The 24581-nt window shown below is 40.8% G+C and overlaps 1 protein-coding gene and 1 long non-coding RNA gene across 21 annotated transcripts in view; one reads left to right on the plus strand and one right to left on the minus strand.

The window, feature by feature from the left end:
* LOC117238402 (neurobeachin) overlaps positions 1–24581 on the plus strand; it is a 413842-nt gene that overhangs the window by 328999 nt on the left and 60262 nt on the right. For 14 of the 20 annotated variants that reach the window (XM_033503859.1, XM_033504441.1, XM_033503624.1 and 11 more), the window contains 7 exons: positions 862–1069; positions 1613–1960; positions 3137–3263; positions 3390–3498; positions 3611–3786; positions 4015–4289; positions 4465–4601. In XM_033503859.1, coding sequence (XP_033359750.1) covers positions 862–1069; positions 1613–1960; positions 3137–3263; positions 3390–3498; positions 3611–3786; positions 4015–4289; positions 4465–4601 — 1380 coding nt within the window. The remainder of the gene's footprint in view (positions 1–861; positions 1070–1612; positions 1961–3136; positions 3264–3389; positions 3499–3610; positions 3787–4014; positions 4290–4464; positions 4602–24581) is intronic. The other 6 variants (XM_033504529.1, XM_033504687.1, XM_033504609.1 and 3 more) reach the window with 1 other exon arrangement.
* LOC117239423 lies at positions 16050–17511 on the minus strand. The gene is made up of 2 exons (XR_004494446.1): positions 17424–17511; positions 16050–16947 (listed from the first exon to the last, which is right to left on the minus strand). It is a non-coding gene; the product is annotated as an uncharacterized LOC117239423 (long non-coding RNA).

The raw sequence follows: 24581 nt of genomic DNA on the forward strand, positions 1-24581 counted from the left end.
CTTTTTTTTTTTTTTAGAAGGGGATTCGAAAAACTATTTCGATTTTTTTACATAATCGATGCATTTATATTTCTTTTTCTTCTTTTTTCATCTATCGAAAGTAAGAACGAATGCCCGTTTGACGGCTACGCAATTAACGATAGAAAATAGTACGAGACTAAAATCGATTCGTCTTACTGTACGGTGGCTTATCCACGTATATAATCTTCCCATACGTAACTGTATTTTTATTACGTACGATTTTATGGACGTAATCAAGCGTAGCCATTACGATATTACGTTCGCCGTATCGTGGCTTGAGAATCTAGGAAGCTTTTATATTCCTTGTTTACACGTATATTAGATGACTGCGTATTAGTGTTGTTACGATTAACTGCATGTCGTCGAGTAAATGCATAGCACGCGAGACTTAATCAGTAAGCAGAACATGTCGTTTGATTCTCTTCTCAAGTAAACGTTCCTAAGACTTGTTATTATATCATAGGTATTTATGATTAAATAGTGTGTTCAGCGGAAGCTACGCTTTCGTTAGAAATAATACAGTATTCAGTATTAAGTAGCTAAGTAGCCGTAGTGTTGTTTGAAATTGTCTCGATTAAAAGTAATGTTGTTAAATACACTTCTTTCACGATGTATCTATCTTGAGAAATATTCATTCAAAGAATTATATAACATGTCAACAATATGAAACAATATTTTATAGATAAAATAGAATTTTCTTGAAATTCAATATACACACAACCGTGTTAAAACCGATCGATCCTATTTTTTTCGATTTTCTTTAATCTACGTACCTAATAAATATATGTATAACGAGTATATTTTGTAAACACACCGAGATGTTAATGTCGTCCCTTTTAGAGCAACGACTCCAGCGAAGAAACGGTGCATCGTAGCAATATTACCGCGGATGCCAGTCCTTCCGAGGTTGCCACGGATAATGAGAACAAACACAACTCGTCCGAGGAAGCTTGGACCGACGTAAATCTTAACGAAGACGGAGACACGATCCCAATGACGAATCAAAGGGAAGATCCGCGAAATATTCACAACATGGCGCACACTCGCGGTAAGAAATCCATTTGATGTTACGAGAAAAGGAAGGTAGATTGGCAGGGTATTTATCCTTTTATATCCTTTTGTTTCGTTTCTCTATTATCCCTAAACTAAATTTCTACTCTGAGACAACCTTCAACTGTTAAGACCAAAGATAAGAATCTATAAACTACCTGTCTGGCGGCAGTTTTCTCAGAAGATTTGGTTCCAAATTCCAAACTGACGATACCATCGCCAACTCTTTCCCTTTCTACGGCTTAAACAAATTCTGCTCTCGTACTTTTACCTTTTCTCTTTCTTTCTGTTTGTTAATCTTTTTCAATTTGAAATTCTCAATATTGTCTGAATTCCTCTAAACCAAATACGTTGAAATTAGACATTGAAATTAAGAAAAATGCGTTTTTATACAAAAACGTTACTATATCGAATGTGCATTATTTTTCGCCTGCAGTTTGCATGTGAGATGCTTGCTGATACTGAACGTGTTAGTTTAGAAAACTTCAAAATGGAAATGTGGAATGAAAAATGAGAACTGTGATCTTCCCTCCTGATACAGGTGAGATTCAAGATAGCGAAGGAAACGTTCTGGAGCAAGGGATGCTAAGTAACGCGGAACGCGGCGAGAAACCTTCCGGGGAAATCTCAGTGGTTCGCGTATCGGATAGATTGGTGATGACTTCCGCGTCGCCACGTCCGGACGAGTTACCGATCAAGGGACTGGTCGACCATCTTCCAGTTCCAACACCATCGCGCGAGGCGTCGCTCACGCAAAAATTAGAAATGGCATTGGGTTCTGTTTGCCCGCTTTTGCGGGAAATCATGGTGGACTTTGCCCCTTTCCTCTCGAAAACTCTTGTCGGCTCCCACGGACAAGAATTGCTGATGGAAGGCAAAGGTAGGACTCGTAAGTGCAATCTCATCGACTAATCTACTAATATGTGTGTATTGCTTGGTATTAATACGTTTTCATTTTAATACTGCTAAATTTTGTTGTAGAATTTGGTTATGTAAAATAGTTTGAGCTTTTGGTTTTAAATGTGGTAGCGGTTATCTAATGTAGATTATCTTATACGAATTATCATTTAATTTCAAGGTATTTTGTGAGTAAAGATTGTACGTTTATTTATATGTACATGTATCGTTTAACACATTGTGAACGGATTGCGTGTCTTCTCTTTTGAAAAGTACCAATGGACAGTGGTAAAAATTGGTCAGTTTAATCTTTACTTTTTGAAAATGAAATTCAAAAAGAAATATCTGAGAAATGTCTGTTCTTAATGTGTTCGTAGAAAAATGTGACAATATATAGTATTATATATTATATAATATATGTTTTGAAGAAAAATGCATTAGACAAAAGTAGATCATAGCTTCGAGTAACGCAAGTTATCCTTATTTCACAAAAACACTTATTTACTATTCATAAGAAGAATTGAAGCGATAATCCCGTGTAACGATCTTCTCTTCTTAGGCCATAAACTGTGACACATATGTCTCCTTATTTGAACGGAAACTTTTACAGTCATTAAATGAACTTTATCGTGCAACATAGTCGGGAAATTCTAGAGGAAAGTCCAACGTAGTGGATCCTTAAGTCGCTTTGCATCAACACCAGGCTCGTATATTCCTTTCGTTTTATCTGTGTCGATTCATCGCAGCGAATGTATTCAAATTAGTCAGTTTATGGTTCCGCTTAGAAAGATGGAACGCGTATTCCGGGATAATCGTTGAACATTTGTATTCACGTGACGCGGTCGCAGTCCATGGCACTTCGCGGGGATTTTATATTCGTGGAACGTCGCGGATGACGGCCGTGCCACGTATCGATGCACTTTTATTTTTAAACAACAGCTCGAGAAGCGATACGTTCACCGGTCGTTTATAAATCACCCGGCCGTCTATGCCTTTCCTATTTCTTTCTTCCATCCGTGTCCCGCTGCTTCTTCTCTGTATTTTACAACTGAATTTCAAACCCCGCGACTTCTTTTTCCCTATCCATAATCCCATCGTTTTCTCGACCATTCGACTGAACGACCAAACGAGACATTTTTAATGATTCGATCCTCCTGTTCCACGTTAGGACTGACCACCTTCAAAAACAGCAATTCCGTGGTGGAATTGGTGATGCTACTTTGTTCCCAAGAATGGCAGAACTCCTTGCAGAAGCACGCAGGCCTGGCTTTCATCGAGCTCATTAACGAGGGAAGGTAAGAAGGGCTCGTTATACGATGATCGTTAGAACGACAGAGTTATAGTGCGTGCAGTAAACCGCGGCTCGAACTACGCTGGTTCTCGTAACGCAAATCGTAAAAGTTCGCGTTTATACTATGCAGGTTACTGTCTCACGCGATGAAGGATCATATAGTGCGAGTGGCCAACGAGGCTGAGTTTATCCTGAACCGTATGAGAGCGGACGACGTGCTCAAGCATGCCGACTTCGAGGTATCTGTTTTTTACGTATCCTTAATTATATTTCTTGACGTAATTTGCGATTACTGTTTTTTGCATTGGTATATGAAACTTTGTGATAATGATTTTGAAATTTTTGGCTCAGTCGCAATGCGCGCAAACATTGCTCGACCGACGAGAAGAGGAACGAATGTGCGATCACTTAATCACGGCTGCACGGAGACGAGACAATGTTATTGCCAGTAGATTGTTGGAAAAGGTCCGTAATATCCTGTCGAACAAACATGGTGCTTGGGGATATATGGATCCAATGGCTGCAAAGTGAGTCGTCGTATTTCTTTGGAACGTTGTTAGGATGTCGAGAATTGTATTAAATAGTACAGAATTATTTTAAATAAAACAAATATTAAAGATAAATATATGGAGGATTGACTTGCTCAATGTTTTGTTTTATATTATACGGTTCATTGAATTTCTTTAACTTCCATCTATTACTTAAAGATTAAATTTAAAATATACATATTAAAAAAAAATCTTGTTGAAATTCAGATTGGCCGAATACTGGAAGCTAGATGCTTGGGAGGATGATGCACGTAGACGTAAGCGTTTCGTGCACAATCCACTAGGCTCGAGCCATCCCGAAGCTACACTGAAGGCGGCCCTCGAACACGGTGCACCCGAGGATGCGATTCTGCAAGCGCGTGAAGAGTTTCACGCGCATCTCGCAGCCTCGCGTGCACATCAACAGCAATTGCAGTCGGCGGATCTGATGGACGACAGTGAGCTGTTGTCGGACGACAGAGACCTCGATAACGATCTGACAGGTTAGATCTTCCTTCATTTCATTTCATTTTATTTTCTCTTATTTCCTTTGCTTGCATATGTAAGCGAAACGTGACACGTTCTATCGTTTAAATTATGTTACACGTGTATACGTTTATGTATACACATATACATGCGCGGATGTATGTGAGCTAGAACGAGATTGTGTTCTGTCAGGCCCGGTGAACATCAGCACGAAAGGAAAATTGATCGCGCCCGGTATCGTGGCTCCTGGTATTATCTCCGTGACGTCCGCGGAACTGTACTTCGAGGTGGATGAGGACGACCCAGAGTTCAAGAAGATTGACAGTGAGGTAAGTACATACATGAATCTTTTTCTATTGACATTGAAATTATTGGATGCGCTGATACAAAGGGAAAGTTAATGTTCGTACATAAATAATGGAACTTGAATCATATGCAACGATACAATTCCTTTAATCAAGTTGGAATGAATTGCTAAAAAATTGTTTTTCCTGGATCTGACGTACTCTGTGCTTAAGAAAAGTTAAGTTAAATTATGTAAATTACTATATACCGTTATCTAAATTAAAGTAAAATAAAAAATCTTTATTTATTTAATGAAAATTTTATTTATACTAATTAAGATGACCATTTTGTATGACACGAAACATATTGTAGGAATATCAATTACAGAAACGTTCAGTAATTTCGTAACGATACCTCTTAAAGATAAGTGTTTATGTAATTTGCTACTCTTGCTGGTTCTTTGATGTATAAATGGACAAAAGGAAATATTTGAGATCAAAAAGAATTCTAATTGATTCGCTGACTAATCACTCAGTTGTTTTTCGGATTACGACAGAAAATCTGAGATTCGAACAGTCATTATGTTTGTCACTTTTCGCGTTATATATTGCGACTGTATTCCCTTGCTTACATTTATCACTTGTCACACACAATCTTAATGATTAATCATTGTGTCAGTTTGTCCGCGTTAAGATACCGTCTATTACATGCATTTGGAGCAACTTGTTGCGTTTGCGAAGCTATCTCTTTGAAATATGGTTACTGGTCTCCATGCAGATAACGTTCCCTCGCGCTCTGAAATGTAGGGCCACGCAGAGACTCACTTTACTCGCCAGAGAAAATTTTTCTACAACAAATTTATGCGCAAATTTTGCAAATATACAAATTGAGACATAGGTTGTTAATTAGTAATTGGGCAAACAACTCGCTTCATTACGATTCTTCTGATAAACTTCCTCACTTTTTCTAGAGACTTAGAGGTGAAATTTTTATTGAAAATTCTAGGAAATATAACTGGAGCTACATAATATTTCAATAAGATTTATTATAACACGCATAAATCGGTCTTAATCGATAACAATTTAAAAGGAAATACAAATATATTAGTCGCATGATTTGCGTATTTTTTAAATTAAAAATTCTCAGTATGATGTACGAAAAAATTTAAATTCGAGATTGAAGTTCATATCAAAATTAATTATGCAGAATAAGAAAGTTAATCGAAAAACAATGAATAATATTTTGATTAAACGGTATCCCATTTACCAAAGATTCAAACTACTCAAATTTTCTACGCAGTTACCAAAAACGCTATCGACCGTGTTTACGACTCCAGAAATTCTCAGAAGAATTTTACTATAAATAAACTTCGACTCCGAGAAGAATGACGAGGCAGACCACTGGCAGCGTTGGTTCGCGACAAACAGTATTAATCACAGGTCGGAGCAAGGAATTTGAATAAATGCGAATCATAAATGATGAGACGTGGCGAAAGCTTCCACAATAACGTAGTTGGAATTGGTTCGGACGTGTCCCTGTCTATCAGCGTGCATAATGTAGTCACGTCTCGCGACGGTGGTCATCCGACCGAGTGAAAATCAAAAGAGAACGAAAAACGGAATAAAAAAAGACGGGAAGAAAGGAAGTAAATAAAATGGAGATTAAAAGGAGAGAGAAAAGGAGTTAGAGCGATAAGAGAAACGAGAAGAGAAGCGAGAGACTGTGGACCCTGGAGAGAACTAGAGGCCGATTATCATATATCGGTCGTAGATCTCGCGTTTGTATAACTAGGGAATAAAACAAACAGAGGAGGGCCCCATGGGGTCGGCCGATCTTCAGGGTCGGCAATTATGAGCCCCCCGCGGGGCCCGGTATCTACCTTACTCCTCTCGTTTTCTCTCTCTCTTTCTATTTGCTTTCTGCATCGCTCCACCACGTACTAAGCACACATCTGTGGCATAGGTGGGCATACAGATTCTCAGGAATGCACTGGAACTACCACGCTTCCCCTCCTATCTAGTAACTATTGCACGTTTACCGCAGACATCCTGTTTGCGCGATCCTCTTCGCGATCCAATGGGAACCGATGGATCGAGAAGTATCTCTCGTCGATCGAATTCCACCTTGGGTATTTATAGAAGCAACTTGAAAGCTTCGAGTTTTGTAAATGAGAGGCTAGAAATATTGTGCTCTGCTTTGTGTAAGATGTTCGTTTGTATGGTTAATGGACGGTTGGGAAATAGATGAGAGGAACAAACTGGGTTAGGATTGTCCGTGTTACAATACAGAGATGTACCTAATTGAATTCTTATACACTCATTTTAGTATCGGTGAATAACTAGTAGATAAAGAGGAATGATATAAATTGTCGAAACGTTTTGTAATTTTTAGTTGTGTAATACTAACTTTGAAATTTATCTGTATGCAATAATTCGAATGAACATGAATAACGTGATTTTGATGAATCGCGCAATGTTTATTTTGAGAGAGCGAAAAGAGGAGAAGAGACTCCTCGAGCAAATCTTGCTCATCTTCATCGTATTCTATGTTTTGGAATACGTACACGAATGAGTTGGAAACAGATCAGTAAATTAAACCTTATAGAAAGGTATACCTTTTAAAGAAAAGGATGAATAAGATTTCGAAGAAAAGATATATTCGCTGTGAAAAAGTTATCCACTTATTATTATGTCACGCGTTTGAATCAATAGTAATCTTCGTTTTATAAGGAATGAGTAAAATAATAAATAAAAAAGAAGCAGAATTGCAACGCAATATTTCTATCTATTCGTGGAAGAAAAAATGTCACTTTAATCGCTGAATTTCAATCGTTCGAAAACTGGACACAAAAAAGTTAAACACGAAAGTGTCGCGTCTTGGGTCCGATTCCAGGGTCACCAAGAATTCCTACTCTTCCCGACGATTTTGTCATGTCCACCTGTCATCTCCTATATATCTCGACCAGACGAGTCTGTGAATAGGAGCACGGGCTCGTCCCGCCTCTTAATTGGAATCCTGTTTAAACAGAAACACGCTGAACGCACCTGGAAGCGTGGATGACTGGAACGAGTAAAGAACTGAGCGAAAGACGAAGAAAACAAGCCAACCAAACAGACCAAAAGGAAAAAGAAAAAGAAAGAACAAGGAAAGAGGAAGAGCTAAAAGAAAGAAGAGCGAAGGAAGAGTGAAAAGGCCGAGATAGGAGCGGAGGAAGAGAGGCTAGTGGTTCACGATCGAGACACGCTCATTAGTCGAGGATGTCCCGAGGGTAGGCGGGAGGCTTCGTCGAATTCGTAGGCGATGGATCACTCGATAGTCGAGTCGAGACTTAAGCGATCGTAATGCGCGGACGTAGAAGAGAGGAGGCTGCATCGGGAGTGGCCCCAGGGAGGGACTGCATATCGGTGAACTCTCGGTTCACCAGCTTCGGCTGACTGGCCTCACCTTGTTCGCCGATCGCGCCGATTCTCCTCCTCTCCCGGCTCGAGCTTTTATAATGGTCCTGGGCAAACGTATTTATCGTGATTTATTGTTTACACGGGTCTCCTTTCTCTTCGGTTACCTCTATCTTCCTTTATCCTATATCTATGGACTCTCTTTCAACGGGTTCTGCGCTAGAGATAGAGGATGCACACCGTGCGATTACGTCCGATGTAAATTATTGATCGTCCACGAGGAACATTAATATCTAAAACAAATAATGGACCGTTACATCCTGAACCCTTTTGAGTTCTGCGCGCCCTCTCTCTTTCTTTTCGTTCACTCCAACTCCCCATTGATCCGAGTAGATTTTACCGTTTGTTTTATCTTTTGCGATTTTCTAATTGCTTCTCTTTCTTTCTCGATTTGCATCTCTTTTCGTTTCGATCGGTTCGAATCGTTATTTAGTATGGTAATTAATATACATTTTGGTTACGTTGGTGAGGAGTCTGATTCAGGGCAAACGAAGTAGGAGGCAATAGTATCGTGCGCAAAAGTGAACGTGGGTTTCATGAATTCCGAGGAATCGCAATTTAAAGAATCGTTGAAGGATACGAATAGTAGCTCGTGGTGTTTAAAATTCTGCCTTTACACAGTTATTACATCTCTTTACTGTATTTGCACGACGTTGCACGGCTTACGTGCTCTGTAGAAAGTGGCAGCTCGATAATTGCCGTACTTTCAAGCACGCACGGTACTCTCGTTACGCCAGCCTGCCCTCGAGATTCGCTCGTCTTATACAGAATCTTCGTCCTTGCTACATACTCTGCGGTCATTTATATGTGGCGAGAATCTAGAAGACACAAGAATCGTAGAGCGTAAATAAAATTATGGAGATGATCGGAAAGCTTGGGAATAAAAGGAAATTATTTATATAAATATTTATTCTGAATTTCTTTTCGAATTGATAATTTTTATTTTGATTTTTGCTGTGAACCAAGTTTCATCCTCTTCGAAGAATTACCCGAGAATGGAATTGCTTAATGCAAATTAACTAATAAATTAAAGATTTCAAGTACTGTGAATGTGTAATATATTACTCACTAATCTAATCGAAGAGTTGTTACGAGGAAAAGTATGACAAACATAGAACATCACACACATGACTGCTTAGAAATATACCGTTCGATTGTCATCACCATTCAGTCTGCATAACGGATGGATACATTAACCGCTAATCTAGTAAATAAATGTTTCTACAATCCACCATTTAACTTTTTCCTTTATACACAACTCCGTTACATAACATTCAAGAAAATGACCAACAAATTTCCATCTGTCCAATCTTACACGCGATTCAACGTTTCGACTCCAGCACATGTTCGCCATTAAAACCGTTGAAAGGTACCGAGAACGGGTTACAAGAGCAAGCAATCACGGAAAGGAACGCGATGCGAGCTAAATGCCTTTAAACAGGATTCCATTTTCCACGATTCACACTTACTTCGCCATACAAAAGATACAAAAAGCATCTTATTGAGGACAAACAGCCAGGAATGTTCCGAATGTTGAAATTCACAATTGCTAAAAAATATAAAAGAACACTTGTTTGAATATAAATTGCCATATTTTCGTAACAAGGCATGTTTAAACCCTTCATTAGAAAGTACAACGAGGTATCGAATTGCGACGGTACCCTCGTGTCTTAACATATTCAGTGCATAAGTTCCGGATTCGAGCTGATTTCGACGATATGCATATGAACAGTTCAGGAGGGAAAGGATCGTAATTTACTGTTAGACAAAATTGAAATCTTGGCATCACTTTTCAAAGAGGTGTCAAATTAAGAGAACGGAACGGGCATGACTGAAAAGAAAAATTTAAGGGTAAAATTTAATCCTAGGTAAGGACGATCAATGTTAAATTTCTCTAATGGAAAAATGATCACCGTTGCATAAGTAACAAATAATTTTTAAGAATACAATCTAACGGCGATAAAAATGAGAAAAAAGAAGCTTCCATAATAATCCATGGTAATATTAATAAGTATATATCCATAATACATCTATAATGATATCCATAGTAATCCAAATAATATTTCGCGCTGTACAAATAGCTTTCGTCTGTAAGCCATTTTGTATTAGCACATAGAATATGCAACAAAGATTCAGTCGGCAGTAAATGTTAAAGCTCGCGGTATCGTGACTCGTCGGAGCTCGCATTTTTATGGAAACGGAGTGGTTGTGGCGCCTAAAGCTCGCAAAGGCTGCGGTATAGCTATTGCAAACGCATGCTGCGAATATCCCAACGGGATACTTGCATGGTACGCGAAGAATGGAACAGGAGGGGAAAGAAGGGAAACAGACCCACCGGACAGGTGGTCCGTTGGTGTATGTTGGCGCGCACTCATTGCCAAGTGAGATGCCATTAACGGGAGTACAATATCGGGAAAAATCGAAGAAACCATCGGATCGTTTATCAGCGAATGCAAGACGAGCTACGCTGGTCATATATCATGTTGCGGTAAAGATTTTCGATTTATGGATAGGGAATATTGCGGTGTACGGTTGCCAGTCCGTGGAAAAATCGACGGATGGTTCGTGGTAGCGAGCAACAGCGAGGTTTGACGAGGATTGAGGAATCCTGCAAGTTAATGGTTTTATAGGTGTCCATGCTGTGGCTAGGGGATATTAATTATTCGTTTAATTTATGGTCGAAGAATGTTGCGAGTTCGAATTACCACGAAACAGGCAGTCGACGTTTATTGTCGGGAAGTATGTGAGACTCGAGAGGTTTTGTGGATATCTAATCTTTTGTGAAGTGAAATTAATCGTTGGTTGGATCATGAGATTTATGCAATATATGAAATATCGTTGTTTGGAACTGTTGATAACAGGAAGAAATCTATGGTGAAAATTTGTATGAAATATTGGGAGGTTCTTTAAATATATATGAATGCGAAGATTTTTATCGAACGTTATTGTAAAGTGATACTTCATTTCATCTAAGTAACTCTTTCTTCTCCGTAGTAAAAACTTAATAAAGTAAATAATGGGCAAACCGATTCTTCTAAGATTCAAACCGGCTAACTTCCTGATAATAAAGTACAGTAATGAATAAAACATTGAAAATATTTGTCACATGCCTGTAAATTACTTGAAACATGTATAATATTCTTGTGAAAAGCACTAGTCAACCGGTCCCTAATTGTCAATCACGATATCCTTCATATGTTATCAATGAATATGATATCGGAGTACCTTGTTTATTTGGGAAAAGTCGTACGAGTATAATATAGGTTTTGCATTAATGAATAATCGTAGGAACTGGTTAGAATACGCTCGTTAAACATTGGCTATCTAAAAAGATAAATGTCGCAACGCGTATTTTCAATTAACAATTAACCTTGTTCTACGAAAAAACAGTTTTTACGCATGCACAAACAACCGAGCATACTTGCGGTCGATTTGCCATTAACAACAACCGTAAGCTATCTTATTTTCCAATCCGTAAACACAGCAATCTGCACATCTAATAAACAATTAATTTTGTTTTATGCAAAAGAGTTACTGTAGTTTACCATAGTTGTTCGAATTATTTCTTCATTTTTTATATTTTTTCTTACTGAACCTAACGAACGCGATATTTTCTTTCTCCCCTTCCATTATTATATTAGAAACTAATGGTGTCTCACAGTATATAACGATTGTTTCGTACAAATGTCAACACTGGATGTGTAAGACGGTAAAGCTTACCTGACTGGAATACTATTATACTATATCCCGAAACGCAAAAATTAACGATACTATTACGCGAAACGATCTCATAATCGCATCCCGATGTGAGTTCATCGTACGTCGGACACGCGCACGGTTTGCGGGCAAACGAAATACAGACGTAGGAAAGAATGATCGCGGAGGGCGTGCACCACGCGAGGAAAGGTCGAAGAGAAATGGCAGGAAGGCGGGAAAGTAACTGTGAACGAGCGCCGATTTAATGTTATGCGATTATGCCCCTCCGCGGCGATGCATATGCATGAAATCCTGGTGATATATCGTGAATGACGTTGGCAATAATGCAACTATAATTATCCTGTGCTCGATACAGACTGATTTAAAAAGTCGCGTACGCGTTCGAAAGTAAATATACGGCCATCATGAGCGCGACCGTAAGTTTCGTTGCGCTAGTTCGATTATATATTATCTGTCGATCGATGCAGATCAGTTACGTTCGTTTAATAAATAATAGTTAAGTCACATTCACTCGACGCTTGCATTGTGTCGATCGGTATCGGAGTACTTACCGTGAATAGAGGATTATTCGTTGAGTTCGATGTTGAATAGCAATGAACATATGGCATCGTGCCACGATTACCGCGGATCACGAAGTATAGTTACAGTTAATTATTCTGCCTTTGCTTTAAACGATTGTCGCTCAGAACGATTGAGTAATGTGTCCCTTCTTCTTCAGTGGTTATGACCTTTTCCACTTGACCTTTTCTTTCTCTGTTTTATATCTTCACCTTTTTCAATTTATTGTACCTTTCATACTTTTAACTTTATCAAACGATCGATTTCTACGATTTTTATCTGAACGATTATCCACTTATCGTATTATACACTAAGAATGAAAATTTATCCAGTACCTCAAATACATAACAAATCAGAGTTGTACATATGCGTACATGCGTATACATGCACGATGTGAACGTCGTGTTTTAATCCGCGAGGCCAAAGATTTTGATGGAATTCGACGTTATAGTAGCTCACGGCTAGCAGCCAGGCTGCACGACGACCAGGCAGTTAGTTTGGTAAACATCCATCAATTCGTGGGTAGGGCACCGTAAGGCAAAACAGGGTTGAGCTTGAACAACAGGCAGTCTAGAAGGAGAGCGGGCGGATTCATTCTCAACAAGGCAGGGTAATCACTGCTATTAGCGCGGACATTACTCCGGTGGTCCGCCAATCTCCTTAGCACTCCATCATATCGCTACCTTGAGGGCCTTCTCTACTTCAGCGCGTAGAGAATAGATTGTATACTCTTTGCCAAGCAACAAGTCTCCGCTTGTTTATATTTCAGTCGACTAATCATTATGCTTGTCCACTATACTTTTCAACGATATATGAACCAGGTGTGGAATTATTAAACAAAAAAAAAAGAAAAATATATAGAAAATGACAGGACCGGTTAGAAAGATACGTAAGTTAGGAGAATGGAAAGTGAGTTGTCTCGTTGACAGCATTGACAACCGAGAGATCATTCGATGGAACTGGCTATGGCACAGGATTTTTTCGTTCGTACGATATCCTTCGTTGACTATTAGAGGCGTGACTAACGATTATCCTCGAAAGGAGCGATGATGGATATCATAGGCAACTGTCTCGTGCCACATCAGCGCTGTCAGCAGCTGCAGGTAGGCGGAAAGATTGTGGGTGTAGCCGTGTACCGTGGATCCACGGTGCACCGCGTAAAGTCGATGCTCCGAGACGCAGATGTGTGCGAATCCAGTGACGCATTTTGCTCCGATTCACCCCACTTTGAAATGTTCAAGTTAATTTTAGAAATCTATCGAACGAAGTTAAACTCTAATAGAGAGATCTGTATTCTTTTAAACTCTTAGCAAAATTATCCAGATATATACGAATAGCATACATCGTTTTCCGTATTTAATTCATTTTTGACGAAAGAAAAAGAAAAAGAAAAGATATATTTATACCACTTTTCTAATGACTTCCTCATAAATCACAAGTATTGATATCTATTCGTCTCACTCGATTCACTGCTTAAAATTATAATACAACAAAACTGCATCTTCTTGTCACCACGACCACTATCTCGCGCGAGCAGGTAGGCGTTTATGGGAATAAGATACGACGGAGACTACTCGCGTCGATTGAATCGAATCCACGAGCTGGCAATTTGTGTATCACGGGGCGCCTGGTTACCCTTTCGAGACGAGCCTGGTGTGGAAGAATGCTAGTCGGTAAATAGGCGGAGCCGGCCAAGCTGGATCCGATTCAGAGTGTGACGGATGGCGCCCACCTGTGGATTCATTCACTAATCTGCTCGCTAAGCAAACAGCCCGAACACACCCCATCATTATCGCTGACGGCGTAAGTAGCGCCCGATCTCGTCCTTACCCGATATTTATTATGCCCCCCGGTCCTCTCGCTGCCCCCTTTCCTATACCCCTACTTTTATATGCTTTTTAAGGGGCCACGGATCGAACGTTCAGTCTATTTTCGCGTCACCCTGCTCTTGCATTGAGTATCGATGCTGTTCAGCCCCGTGATTATCCGTGGCAAGCTGGTACCAGCGCGTATCGCTGGTTGCGTGTGCCATATGGATCTGCGATCGAACCCGATCCGGTTGTTTGACTAATTGTAACGCAGACTCTTGGCAAAAGATGTTTGTGATTTGTATAGGATGGACGAAATTGCGCAGAATATTTATTTTTGTTGTCTGTTATTTTTGGAAATGATTCATGAGATCGATATTTTACCGAGATTTAAATATAGTGTACGAATGTTCATTCATTTTTGCACAATGGTATATTCTAATAATAATAGTATAGTATATTCTATTATTAGTATATTCTATTGTTCTAGTATATTTAAAATATTCTAATATTGCTACCACTTCGTCGTTCATTCTAAGCGCCATAATCGCAGTATGAATTGCATACAAGGCTTGAAAATTGACATATGAACAGACCGCAAGTGTTAGGAATACGAAAGCCTAGGAATAATAAGAAGGTGCACATAGTGGTTAAGATATTACAGGAAACACACCTGAGTTTACCTATAAGTGCTACAATGTATAGCTCACGCATGACTGGATTACATATGCCTAAGAATATTAGCTGTAGAATATTTACTTGCTCTGTTCACAGTATAGAATACACGTACTTATAAACATTCCAATACAACTTGATACATTTAACATAAACTATCACGAGATAATACTATATCTAAACCTGTCCTGTGAAGACAACATAAACAAGATAATAGATCCAGAAATATAAATACGTTGAAGAAATTGCTACCAACCAGTCGCTGGTGAAAGCAACAGAAGATGGAGCAATCAGAAAATCACAGGACAGAAATTCGCTTTTCCGTATTTATAACGAAGGTAATATCGTAAGCAATAAATGTCTCAGCGAACAAGACGATCTTGAACGGTAGGGCATGCACAGTATAATTATTTTTATCCGCGTGATTATACGGTGGAGGGTTAGAGGCGAGCCGTGTTCGACATTAAGGAGCGCATTCCCGCTGGTTGGTGCTCGTAACGATGGAAAAACGAACGGACGCAGCTGCGACGCTCTAAAACAGCGAATAAACCAGCCGCCAGTAGATAAGGGAAAATCTACCTGCGCCTACCTTTCCCGCCTTTTCTGTCATTAATCATCGGTAGGTTGCGTGCAGACACGCGGCGGTCGAGGCACGTTTTCAAGCATTGCGAAACGGCCACGTGACAACGAGGTCGATTAATATTAATGAACGGACGAGCGCGCGAATCGTCACGCGTATAGGAACGCGTATTTTCGTTGGCTCGTCGCTAAGTGGACATAATGTTAACTGCGTAATTTTCTTTTCGCGTGCGTCATCCATCGGGAAGAGATTCGCAGATATTCATAAAAAAAAGATGGTCAAAAGAAAATTTTTCATGGGACTAATTCCTTTATTTGAGGACTTCCACTTCACAAGAACTAACACAGCATTAAGACGGAAATTAATTTGTCTGTATCAATTTTCAATTCCATGATCAGAATGATTAGGAATTTCTGCTCAAAGGATAACACTAGGTTAACAGATTAAAAGGGAATTCGTAAAAAAGTTTGAAAAATGATTTTTGAGATACTACTTATTAATACAGCAAAATTTGCGAAGAAACTTGTAAAAAAGAAAATCGCTAAGGAAATCGTAAAAGAACTCGTAAAATAACGATAAAGAAAATTGGAAAGTCTCAAGCTATCATAGAATATCGTAAACATTTTTCAGTATAATATATGTGTAGTAATCGAGTTAGATGGCTCATCACATATACAATATTTTAGCTCTATAGCTCTCTTTTCAACAATTTTAAGTAAGCAATTAGTAATTTTTTATTGCTTGGCAATCCATTTCCTGCCAATCTAATGTTTCTACGAAATCGCGAATGTCGATGTTTCATCGAGCGTGACGAGCATCTAGCCGTTTGGATCGGATCGATAAATCCGTGAAACGAGACGCGTCTACGCCTGCTACCGGTGCAAACACCATAAAACCTCGAGAACGTTTACAATTCTAAGTGTGAATCACGGTTCAGCGAATACAACCCATTCGAGCGCTGTTTTTCAAGGCGTGTGGCCAAACAGGAATGTCCAGTCACCGGGAGGAAATTAAAAGTAACAAAGTACACCGAAAAATGAGCATCTCTCGGAGGTTTTACGAGTCGCTGGTCTCGCGGTGTCCTGTAATTTAGCAACCGCGCGAGATTGATTTTATTTTGCCCGCTAGACGTTATCTGTCCTCAACAAAATATAAAATCATACGGCGACGTAATTGCCTGATCAAAAGTACCGCACAATCACGTCAATACCAAGACGGAACGTTTCTTTTACGACTCGTGCTCTTTCTCTTTCTCTTTGCTCGGGGATCATCAGCTCTTGAACGCATGATGTTGTCGTTTAGAAATATACTCGTGTTTTCTCACACTACCTGTCAACGTGTTAGTTATTTTTCTATAGCTGTACGACACACAAATTCACATTTTCAGAATTGTTTTACTATCTCCAATAAATGCATCTAAGAATTAATTTATTCAATCGCGAATTGTCATATATAGTCGGATATTTTTCCTTTTCCCAATCTATTCATCTATCACGGATGCTTTCAAGAAATTCGGCAGTGACTCTCGGTGCGCCAGGAACGTCGCGTCGTCCCGGTTGATGAAAATTAATGGCTTACGTGTCGTCCTCTCCGGGATCTTAGAAACACGAATAAAATAACAATTATATACGTTTGGTCGTTGGTCGATGTTTTCAGGTGAATTTTATTGTCCCATTAATCATCGCGAGCCCCGATAACGTTAGCTAACCAATGTCCCATACAATTTTTGTTCGCGAGTCGAATAATTAATTCTGTGTCGATTTTCATCATACCAGTAACCCAAACGCTGTTTTACCAAAAAGAAAGAAGAAAGAAATGGGGAGAAAGACACAGAACCGAAGCAAGCTGGCAGGTATCGAGAGAAACAAGATGGGCCAAATGGATAGGCAGAAAACGGGAATGTCGGCGAAAGAGCCGGGGGAAGCGGGCTGGTAGTTAAAACTGTACGCATCCCATAATTTAGCGATTATTTTGACAAGGGTATGATCTCTTGACAGGTTGTTGGCCTTACGGCTACGTTCTGAAATATAGCTATTTAAATGGGCACTTAGGCGTTCCGTAATGAATACATACTTTCGAATGCACTGTTGCATAGGAAATTTTGCGGAGAACGTGTGATTTCGCCTCGTTCACTTTCAGTCGTTTGTTTCTCGAAGCTTTCCTCTTCCACGCTACGTAAATTCGAACAAGAGCTGCGATGACTCGGAATCGCGTGTGGACTCTGTTGTGCCACGAAGAGAACATGTGTTGGACGTGGAGTATGATACTCGATGACAAGCAGTCGTTGATTTGAGACATATGAATATGCGACGCACGACATGATGTTTTTTAATTCTGTCCAAAGTCTATAAAATAAAACAGAGTAAAGAATATTACGTAGCTCTAAGCGGTATAGTGAAGAACCACTCTAAACTAGAATAATACGTAAGAAAATGGAATGGAAAACAATTCTAAACCGTGAAGATGAAAATAGACTAAATAATAGATTAAAATCGACGAATGATTTTAAAGAATAAAGTCGTCGAGGCTATCAACGATGCGAGCAATTATCAAGTAGTCTAATAAACCTCTGAATAGCGTTTATACCAAGTGTGCTCTTAAAAAACCTACGAATAATAAAACGCGTTTCGTAATCACACAGCCGCGCTAGATGCTCGTGACAGGTGTTGCTCGGAGCTTGGTCGTATGACGTTAATTATGGTAAATCAGTCGCGACTCGATTATCCGCAATTTTCACGGATCCTCGAGAACGCGCTCGTTTCGTCTAATTACGTTCGTTATGCTAGCCTATTTACCTTGTACTTTATTGCGACAGTACGTAGTCAGGCTACACGATTATCCGTGAGATCAGGTAAAAGGGACGGGGATATGTGGTCGCGTAAGTTACTTTTAAACGAGCCTCAATTTATCGCGAATAACGGTCACGAGACTATATCCTTTCAATTAATTCTCGTTAAAGCTGATAATTTGCAATCGAAATCGATTGTTTATTATATACAAGCACGAGTATTTATCTGGCCATATCTTGTATACGTACGGTTCTTCTTAGACCCTTCTTAGACGGGAAGTAAGTTTTTAAAAGATCGCTCGATGGAGAGGAGGGCAAAGTAACAAGGTTGAAACGCGGTGGATTTGTAGCGGCGTCGTTTAGTGCAGAACTGTGTAAACCGGTGGTCAAAGTTGTTTTGTTGGGCTTTTCGAAGACGCTCAGTTACACGAGGTAGCTTCCAGGTCTCGTCGGTACTATTATCCGGTTGTTAGTTAGGCTCTGAAGTCGATGGTAGGTGGAGCTCCTTCCAATTTCGCTCGCTACATGATAGCGCCCGCGTGATCCGTTTACATTTTCATCCTGTAGGTAGGATAACCACGTTATTTCATGTAAATATCAGGTGATGCTGCCTGGAGGATCTTGGACGGAAGACATATAGCCCTGTCGAGAGATCGAATTTTTGTCTGCGCTCTTCGATTGCTGTTTGCGTTGTATGTCTTATGTCCTCTGTAGTTGGAGCCTGAAATCTAACAGCTGGGGGCTGTTGAAAGTAGCCTTCGCTATATACGGCTTAGTTCCTTTATTCGTTTTGGGGCTTGCTTTTCTACCTTTTATATTTTTTCACTCAAATGATTCTTGGCTTAAAATTGAAATTCCAACCAAGAGAATTTTGAAACGTAAAATTCTATTATACATCTATTGTTACCTCGCGTTTCCATTACCGGAAATTCTAAATATTCTCCTATCACAAATTTGTTAAATAAAGCATAGATGCAATACTTCGGAGAAGAGAAGCGTATGAGAAAAATTCGCATCCACAACCATACGAAACATAATCTTCATATACAATGTCTACAAGTCCGGAACACATCTTATCGATTCATCTCACAAATGGTAATATACATTACCTTCGATCGAAATAAGAGGCTATAAGAAACAATTAACTCGAAGAAAAGCTTTAATAAACAATCACTTTGTTCGACATAAATATTCATGGTGGACAGTTTCCCAAGCAATTATCCGATCTTTATTCGGCCGTGTCCATACAATTTTTCCCTTTAACAACACGCCGCGAAGTAACCTCTCGTAATAGCGCGTCGCGGATAAGCGAATCCGTGAATACACAAATATCTCGTTTGAAAGGAGGTGCGTGTGCATTGAAGAGGAAGGGGAAGGTCTGCCCGCGGCTGGAGGCGCGACGTACCTTGAGTTATGGCGCAGGTTAATTATACAAAACATTCAATTATACCTCCCCGAGAACGCACACAGGGCCGTGGTTGTTTGCACGGACACGGCTACGTAGACGTTCACATACGGTAGAGACAAGCGAACGGTCGACCTGGGAGGATGTTGCAGAGTCGCAAACATGAAATCGGTCGCAAGGATCGAAGAGAACGATCCCGTTTGTTCGAAAAAAACCCGTGCGATATAAGTACTCCAGTAGATTTTTTCAATGGTCCAATGAAACAGATGTTACCAGCTGCAGAATTCGATCGGGCTATGAAGAATCGATCATGGTATACTGACAGGAAACCAGCAGAAGCGTAATTACAACGAAGAACAAATTGAAGAGCGTAAAATATGGAGAAAAAGAATAAGCTGGTGTTTGAATCACGGAAAAAAAGTTGCGAAATTGAAATCGTCTTTTAGATTGAGAACTATTATGAGAACATTTACCTCCCTATATCTATAAAGGTAATGAACGCTGAGAGTTCATGTTATTTGTATAATTAACTATACGAATGCTAAAATCTATAGCTAATTTGTTATAAGCAAAAAGACAGGATATATAAAAACAGAATGATTATACACACTGATTATAACTAAATACACGAAATCTAACACACAAACTTCATTAAATCTACTAAATGCAACAGTTGCTCGAAACATAATCCAAAAGCGTGTCAACAATTCAAGTCCCATTAAAAAAACGATCATAACTTCGTAAAAATACAGAGAAAGACCTCTATCACGATTCACGGGTCGCATCTCGTGCAAGAGAACCGTGAACTTCATAGTCCTTTTGTCATCTCAAAGATCGATCTCTGTCCGGCCAGTTCAAGTTGTCCGGTTCTCTGGAGGCAAATAATCGCGGCGGCTGGTGTGTCACCGCATAGTCGCACGTGAAGTTACCGATCAGGCCCCGTTGGGAAGGGTACCATTTATCACGTCCGAGGGATCCTTGGGATGCCTTCTTAAAACAAAAGCCCGTGGTAGAGGCCGCGCAGAGACGGGGTATTTCGAAGCGGAACAGGGCGAACGATACTGCAAAGGTTGAAGGAAGAAGAGAGAAAGATGAAGGGATAGAGAAGCAGAAGAAGAGGTGGCGGAGATTCCTTGGCGAACGGCGTGGGGCCTGGTATATAGTGGTTGGGGACAGGTGGCGGTGGGAGGCGAGAGGGGTCTCATAAGGCAGAGATTTTACGCGCCGGCGCCGGCGCCCCCCGCGGTCTCAGACGCCGCAACCATAATGCTGAACGAAGCTGAACGCGTACCGGACTATCTCTGGGACTATCACCGCTCGGACCATAGGCCCTTCCTCCGGACGTCTCGAAACGTTTTTATCGATATTCTCGTTACATAACGATCGAATTACGGAAACTTGATTTTCTTCTTTGCGCGAATGTCCAAGACCAACGTGGCTGGATTCTTCTCTCTTCCATACATCCCTTTGCCAGATTGTAAGTTCCCTGGCAGTTACATGTTACCTTCCCTTTTGTATACATACGCACAGTGTCGCAATGTGTAGAAAAGGAACACCGTATACGATCCGGGAAATATCCTCGTGATTAATGGCGATATTTAAGATTATTTTACAACGCGAACCGGTGCCGCGCCGCGGTCGTATAATCGGCGATTCTTCCTTCGTTCGATGTTTGTAACAGCGGCACGTTGTCTTTCGAGGATGAATGATCGGTCGGCGTTCGTTTAAAAGCGGATTCTTCTATATCGATCATGTCGCGGGGACGATCGATCGTCGTGCATCTATCCGACCGCGCAACCACTGCCGCGGTCACGTGATACTTCGTTTTAGAGCGGTCCCGCGATCGGTCATTAATTATCAGAGGGGTTATTAATCGCGGTGGGGGGAGGTAGGTATCATTGCGCGTGGAACGCGATTTAACCGGTTCCCTTCGCTAACCGATTGATTTATTCCCTGACCTTGAACTTTCGTTACACGCTACGAGCAAAAGAAGCGCGGGACAAGCGGATACCGGTGAGTTTGGTCGTTGTTGCCGTGGCTACCGATTGGGATACCCTACCGGAGGATATAACCGCCGGCATGTTGGAAAAGAATAATCGCGTTTTCTTTAGGAGCTATCTCGATAGTTTAGGACAGCAATTTCACGATTTCTAGGTCGTTGGCAATAATTTAACGTAGATATTCAAGTTATGTTAGTGGTAACATGCGTACTTAGAAGGGTGAAAAATACCACTTTTGTCATCAACATAATCTTTCACACTGAGAAGGTGTCTTCTAAAATATTATTTCAGTACGTTCGGTTTTCACTTAAACATCTATTTTCATATATAGGGTTTCTTGGAAATAGTGCAAAAATACTAGTAACCTACATCTATTGCAATATGAGTCGGCGATCATCTTTCTTCCTTTGTGATAGAAATCTGGGAAAACGCAATCTGTGTATCATTGAACCTGGACATCTCATAAAACGCCTTCCGGAGGACCGATATGGCGACACGCATATTCGATCCGCAGTCTGTGTTTTTGCCTCGATTTGCACGCACGTTCTCTCGATTTCGCGGCGAGGCCCATTACCGCTGAAACATCGTCCGCTGTTGGAAACAGGTACAACACGCAAACGTCGTGAAACGAGAGAGAAACAAGAGGAAGAAAAGGCCCTTCCTGCTTGCTGGTTCGTGGCATCTCGGATTTCTGGAGTCCTTGAATGCCTTCGAAAGGCATCCAGGGGCCGTATTATACGCGTTGTCCGAGATCGGGCCGATTTCTTAAGGATCTTCTCACGAATCAACGAGGACTTAACCCCGGAGACACCGTAAACATGATATACCGGTATTCAAGGCAGCGACACAGCCATTGGTTCTATCCGCGGGACGCGTCCCTCCACAGCATTCGAAACCTAACCTATTCATTGTTTTATAGGAGTCGTAAAGATGTCAGGCAATTAAAAGATTCGCTTGATTTGTTGCGTGGGTGTTTAGCAAGCGGTAAGAGAGAGAGAGAGAGAGAGAGAGAGAGGATCGGGTGGGTAATGGGTTGACAAGTCGGTGGAAGACGCTGTGAAACGGCAACGGCAGCATGTGCCCACGTGAAACACCGCGTCGGGGACACCTGACATTGTACCGTCGCTGTCCTACAAAAGGCGCCTTCAGCTATGCTCGTAAACGTCCAAGCACCGCGACCAGAATCGTGATATATAATAAGCTATATATTACACTTGTAACGCGCAATGGTCCCGCCAGGCTTTCACCCGAAACTGCCGTTCGTTTTGTATTTGATATCACCCATCGCCGGATACCTTCTCTTGAGATACATGTTTTCGATTGCCTTCACTTAGTGAGTTCTTTTCTGGTAATGGAACAAGTGTTTAAAGCATTTGATTGATCCTTACACTACTGAAACCGTAATAATACGATCTCCTGAAATACGTATCTATCATACGCTGAACCCCTACAAATTTATCAATGAAAGGGTGAAGGGCTCGAGAAAGTTTGGATGTATTGAATGAAAATTGGAAAGGTTTGGATTGTTGCCAGTCCATAGAGAAATAATAAATTAAGCTCGTAAATACTCCACGAAAGGAAATATACAGTTACATTTTACACGAAAAACATCACTCTTATGTTCTATGTTGATCAGGCATCTTTCATTCCCCTTAATGTTTTTCTCTCAACACCCCGTATAATTTCGCCCCGTGGTCCATAATCCACGGGTGAAATATTTACAATACATTTGCGTTACAAAACGAAAGGGATATCATAAATCGTGGAACTATCCACCGTAGAGGATATTCTCTTTCTATATAATCTCCCATCATTTGTAACGCGGCTAACAATCGCGTACGAGTGATGAATCGGACCGGATGGTTATTTCGTTTACATTAAAGACCATAAAAATGGTAACACGACGCAAGAAGCCAAGTTCGTTCGCGTGAACAGCTCGGCCCGTAAACCCGTATTTAACTGAAAACACGACTCGAGACCTAAATGTGCCTTAGATCCTCACCCGAGGTTTCGCTCGAATTGCCGGTTCGCGGGGCAAAACGAGAAGAAGGAAGCCTTACCGTGTCTGTCTGTACCAACCCGACGACGACAGACGAAGCAACCGCATCGCGTGGCTTCCTTGCCTCTCGAACGACAGCGTGATCAATCTCCGTGGCAAACGGCGGCTCGTATCTTTGCTCGGCACCTATGTTTCTGGCCAAGAAACCGGCGCAACGAGATCGTATCTACCAAGAGAAGAGCTCGCGTTTGCGCCATACAACCGATGAGAGGAACTGTTGCTTGGTCGTAGGTTAGTCACGTCGAAACGGACCATCGGGAACCAGTAATACGACAACGAAAGAGATAGGAAAGAAGGAACGGAGACTTTGCGTGTTCGTTTATGGAAGAAGGAAGGATAAAAGAGGAGAAAAAGGAAAAAGGAGAGAGACTGTTTCGGTGGGAGATTAAAACAATGCGTCCGGCCAGATAACGCGGGTGTGACAGCTCTCCGTATCCAGAGACCGGAGACTCGGCTACGCGGATGGACCTTAACGAGGTCCTCTAATAAATAACCGCCAAGTTTGAGTTCCCCATCCTTCTTTCTCTGTCTGATCGTTAGTTAGACTTTCTTCATCTTTTGGCCTCCTCGTGTTTCAAAAGCCGCACGAGGATGGAAGACCATAGGGATGGACCTAAACAGGCCCGAGCACGAAGATGGATGCGTTGCGAGGCGCCGCCGTCACCTGGCAGCCCTTCCACCAGACTCTACCGATACTTTCCGAGGGAATCGATGTGTAGTGCAGGATCAACCGTGACACTTTGCTCTTTAGAAAATACTGATGATTTTATTGCTATCTGTACTTATTAATTATAAGAGACTAAATATGGAATTGAAATCACAGTCGTTCAAGGGCATTTCTTCGATGACAAGTCAGTGATATCAATGAATGAAAGGTTACGTAATTTTCTTTCTCTTAGTATAAGAAGAATTCATAAGATTCGTAGCGGAGTTATAAAAAAATGGAAAGTAATGTACTTTTCTTGGATTACTTTCTTTA

This window comes from Bombus vosnesenskii, unplaced genomic scaffold (genome assembly GCF_011952255.1).
Source record: "Bombus vosnesenskii isolate JDL3184/JDL3185 unplaced genomic scaffold, Bvos_JDL3184-5_v1.1 scf7180000013262, whole genome shotgun sequence".
NCBI lineage: Eukaryota > Metazoa > Arthropoda > Insecta > Hymenoptera > Apidae > Bombus > Bombus vosnesenskii.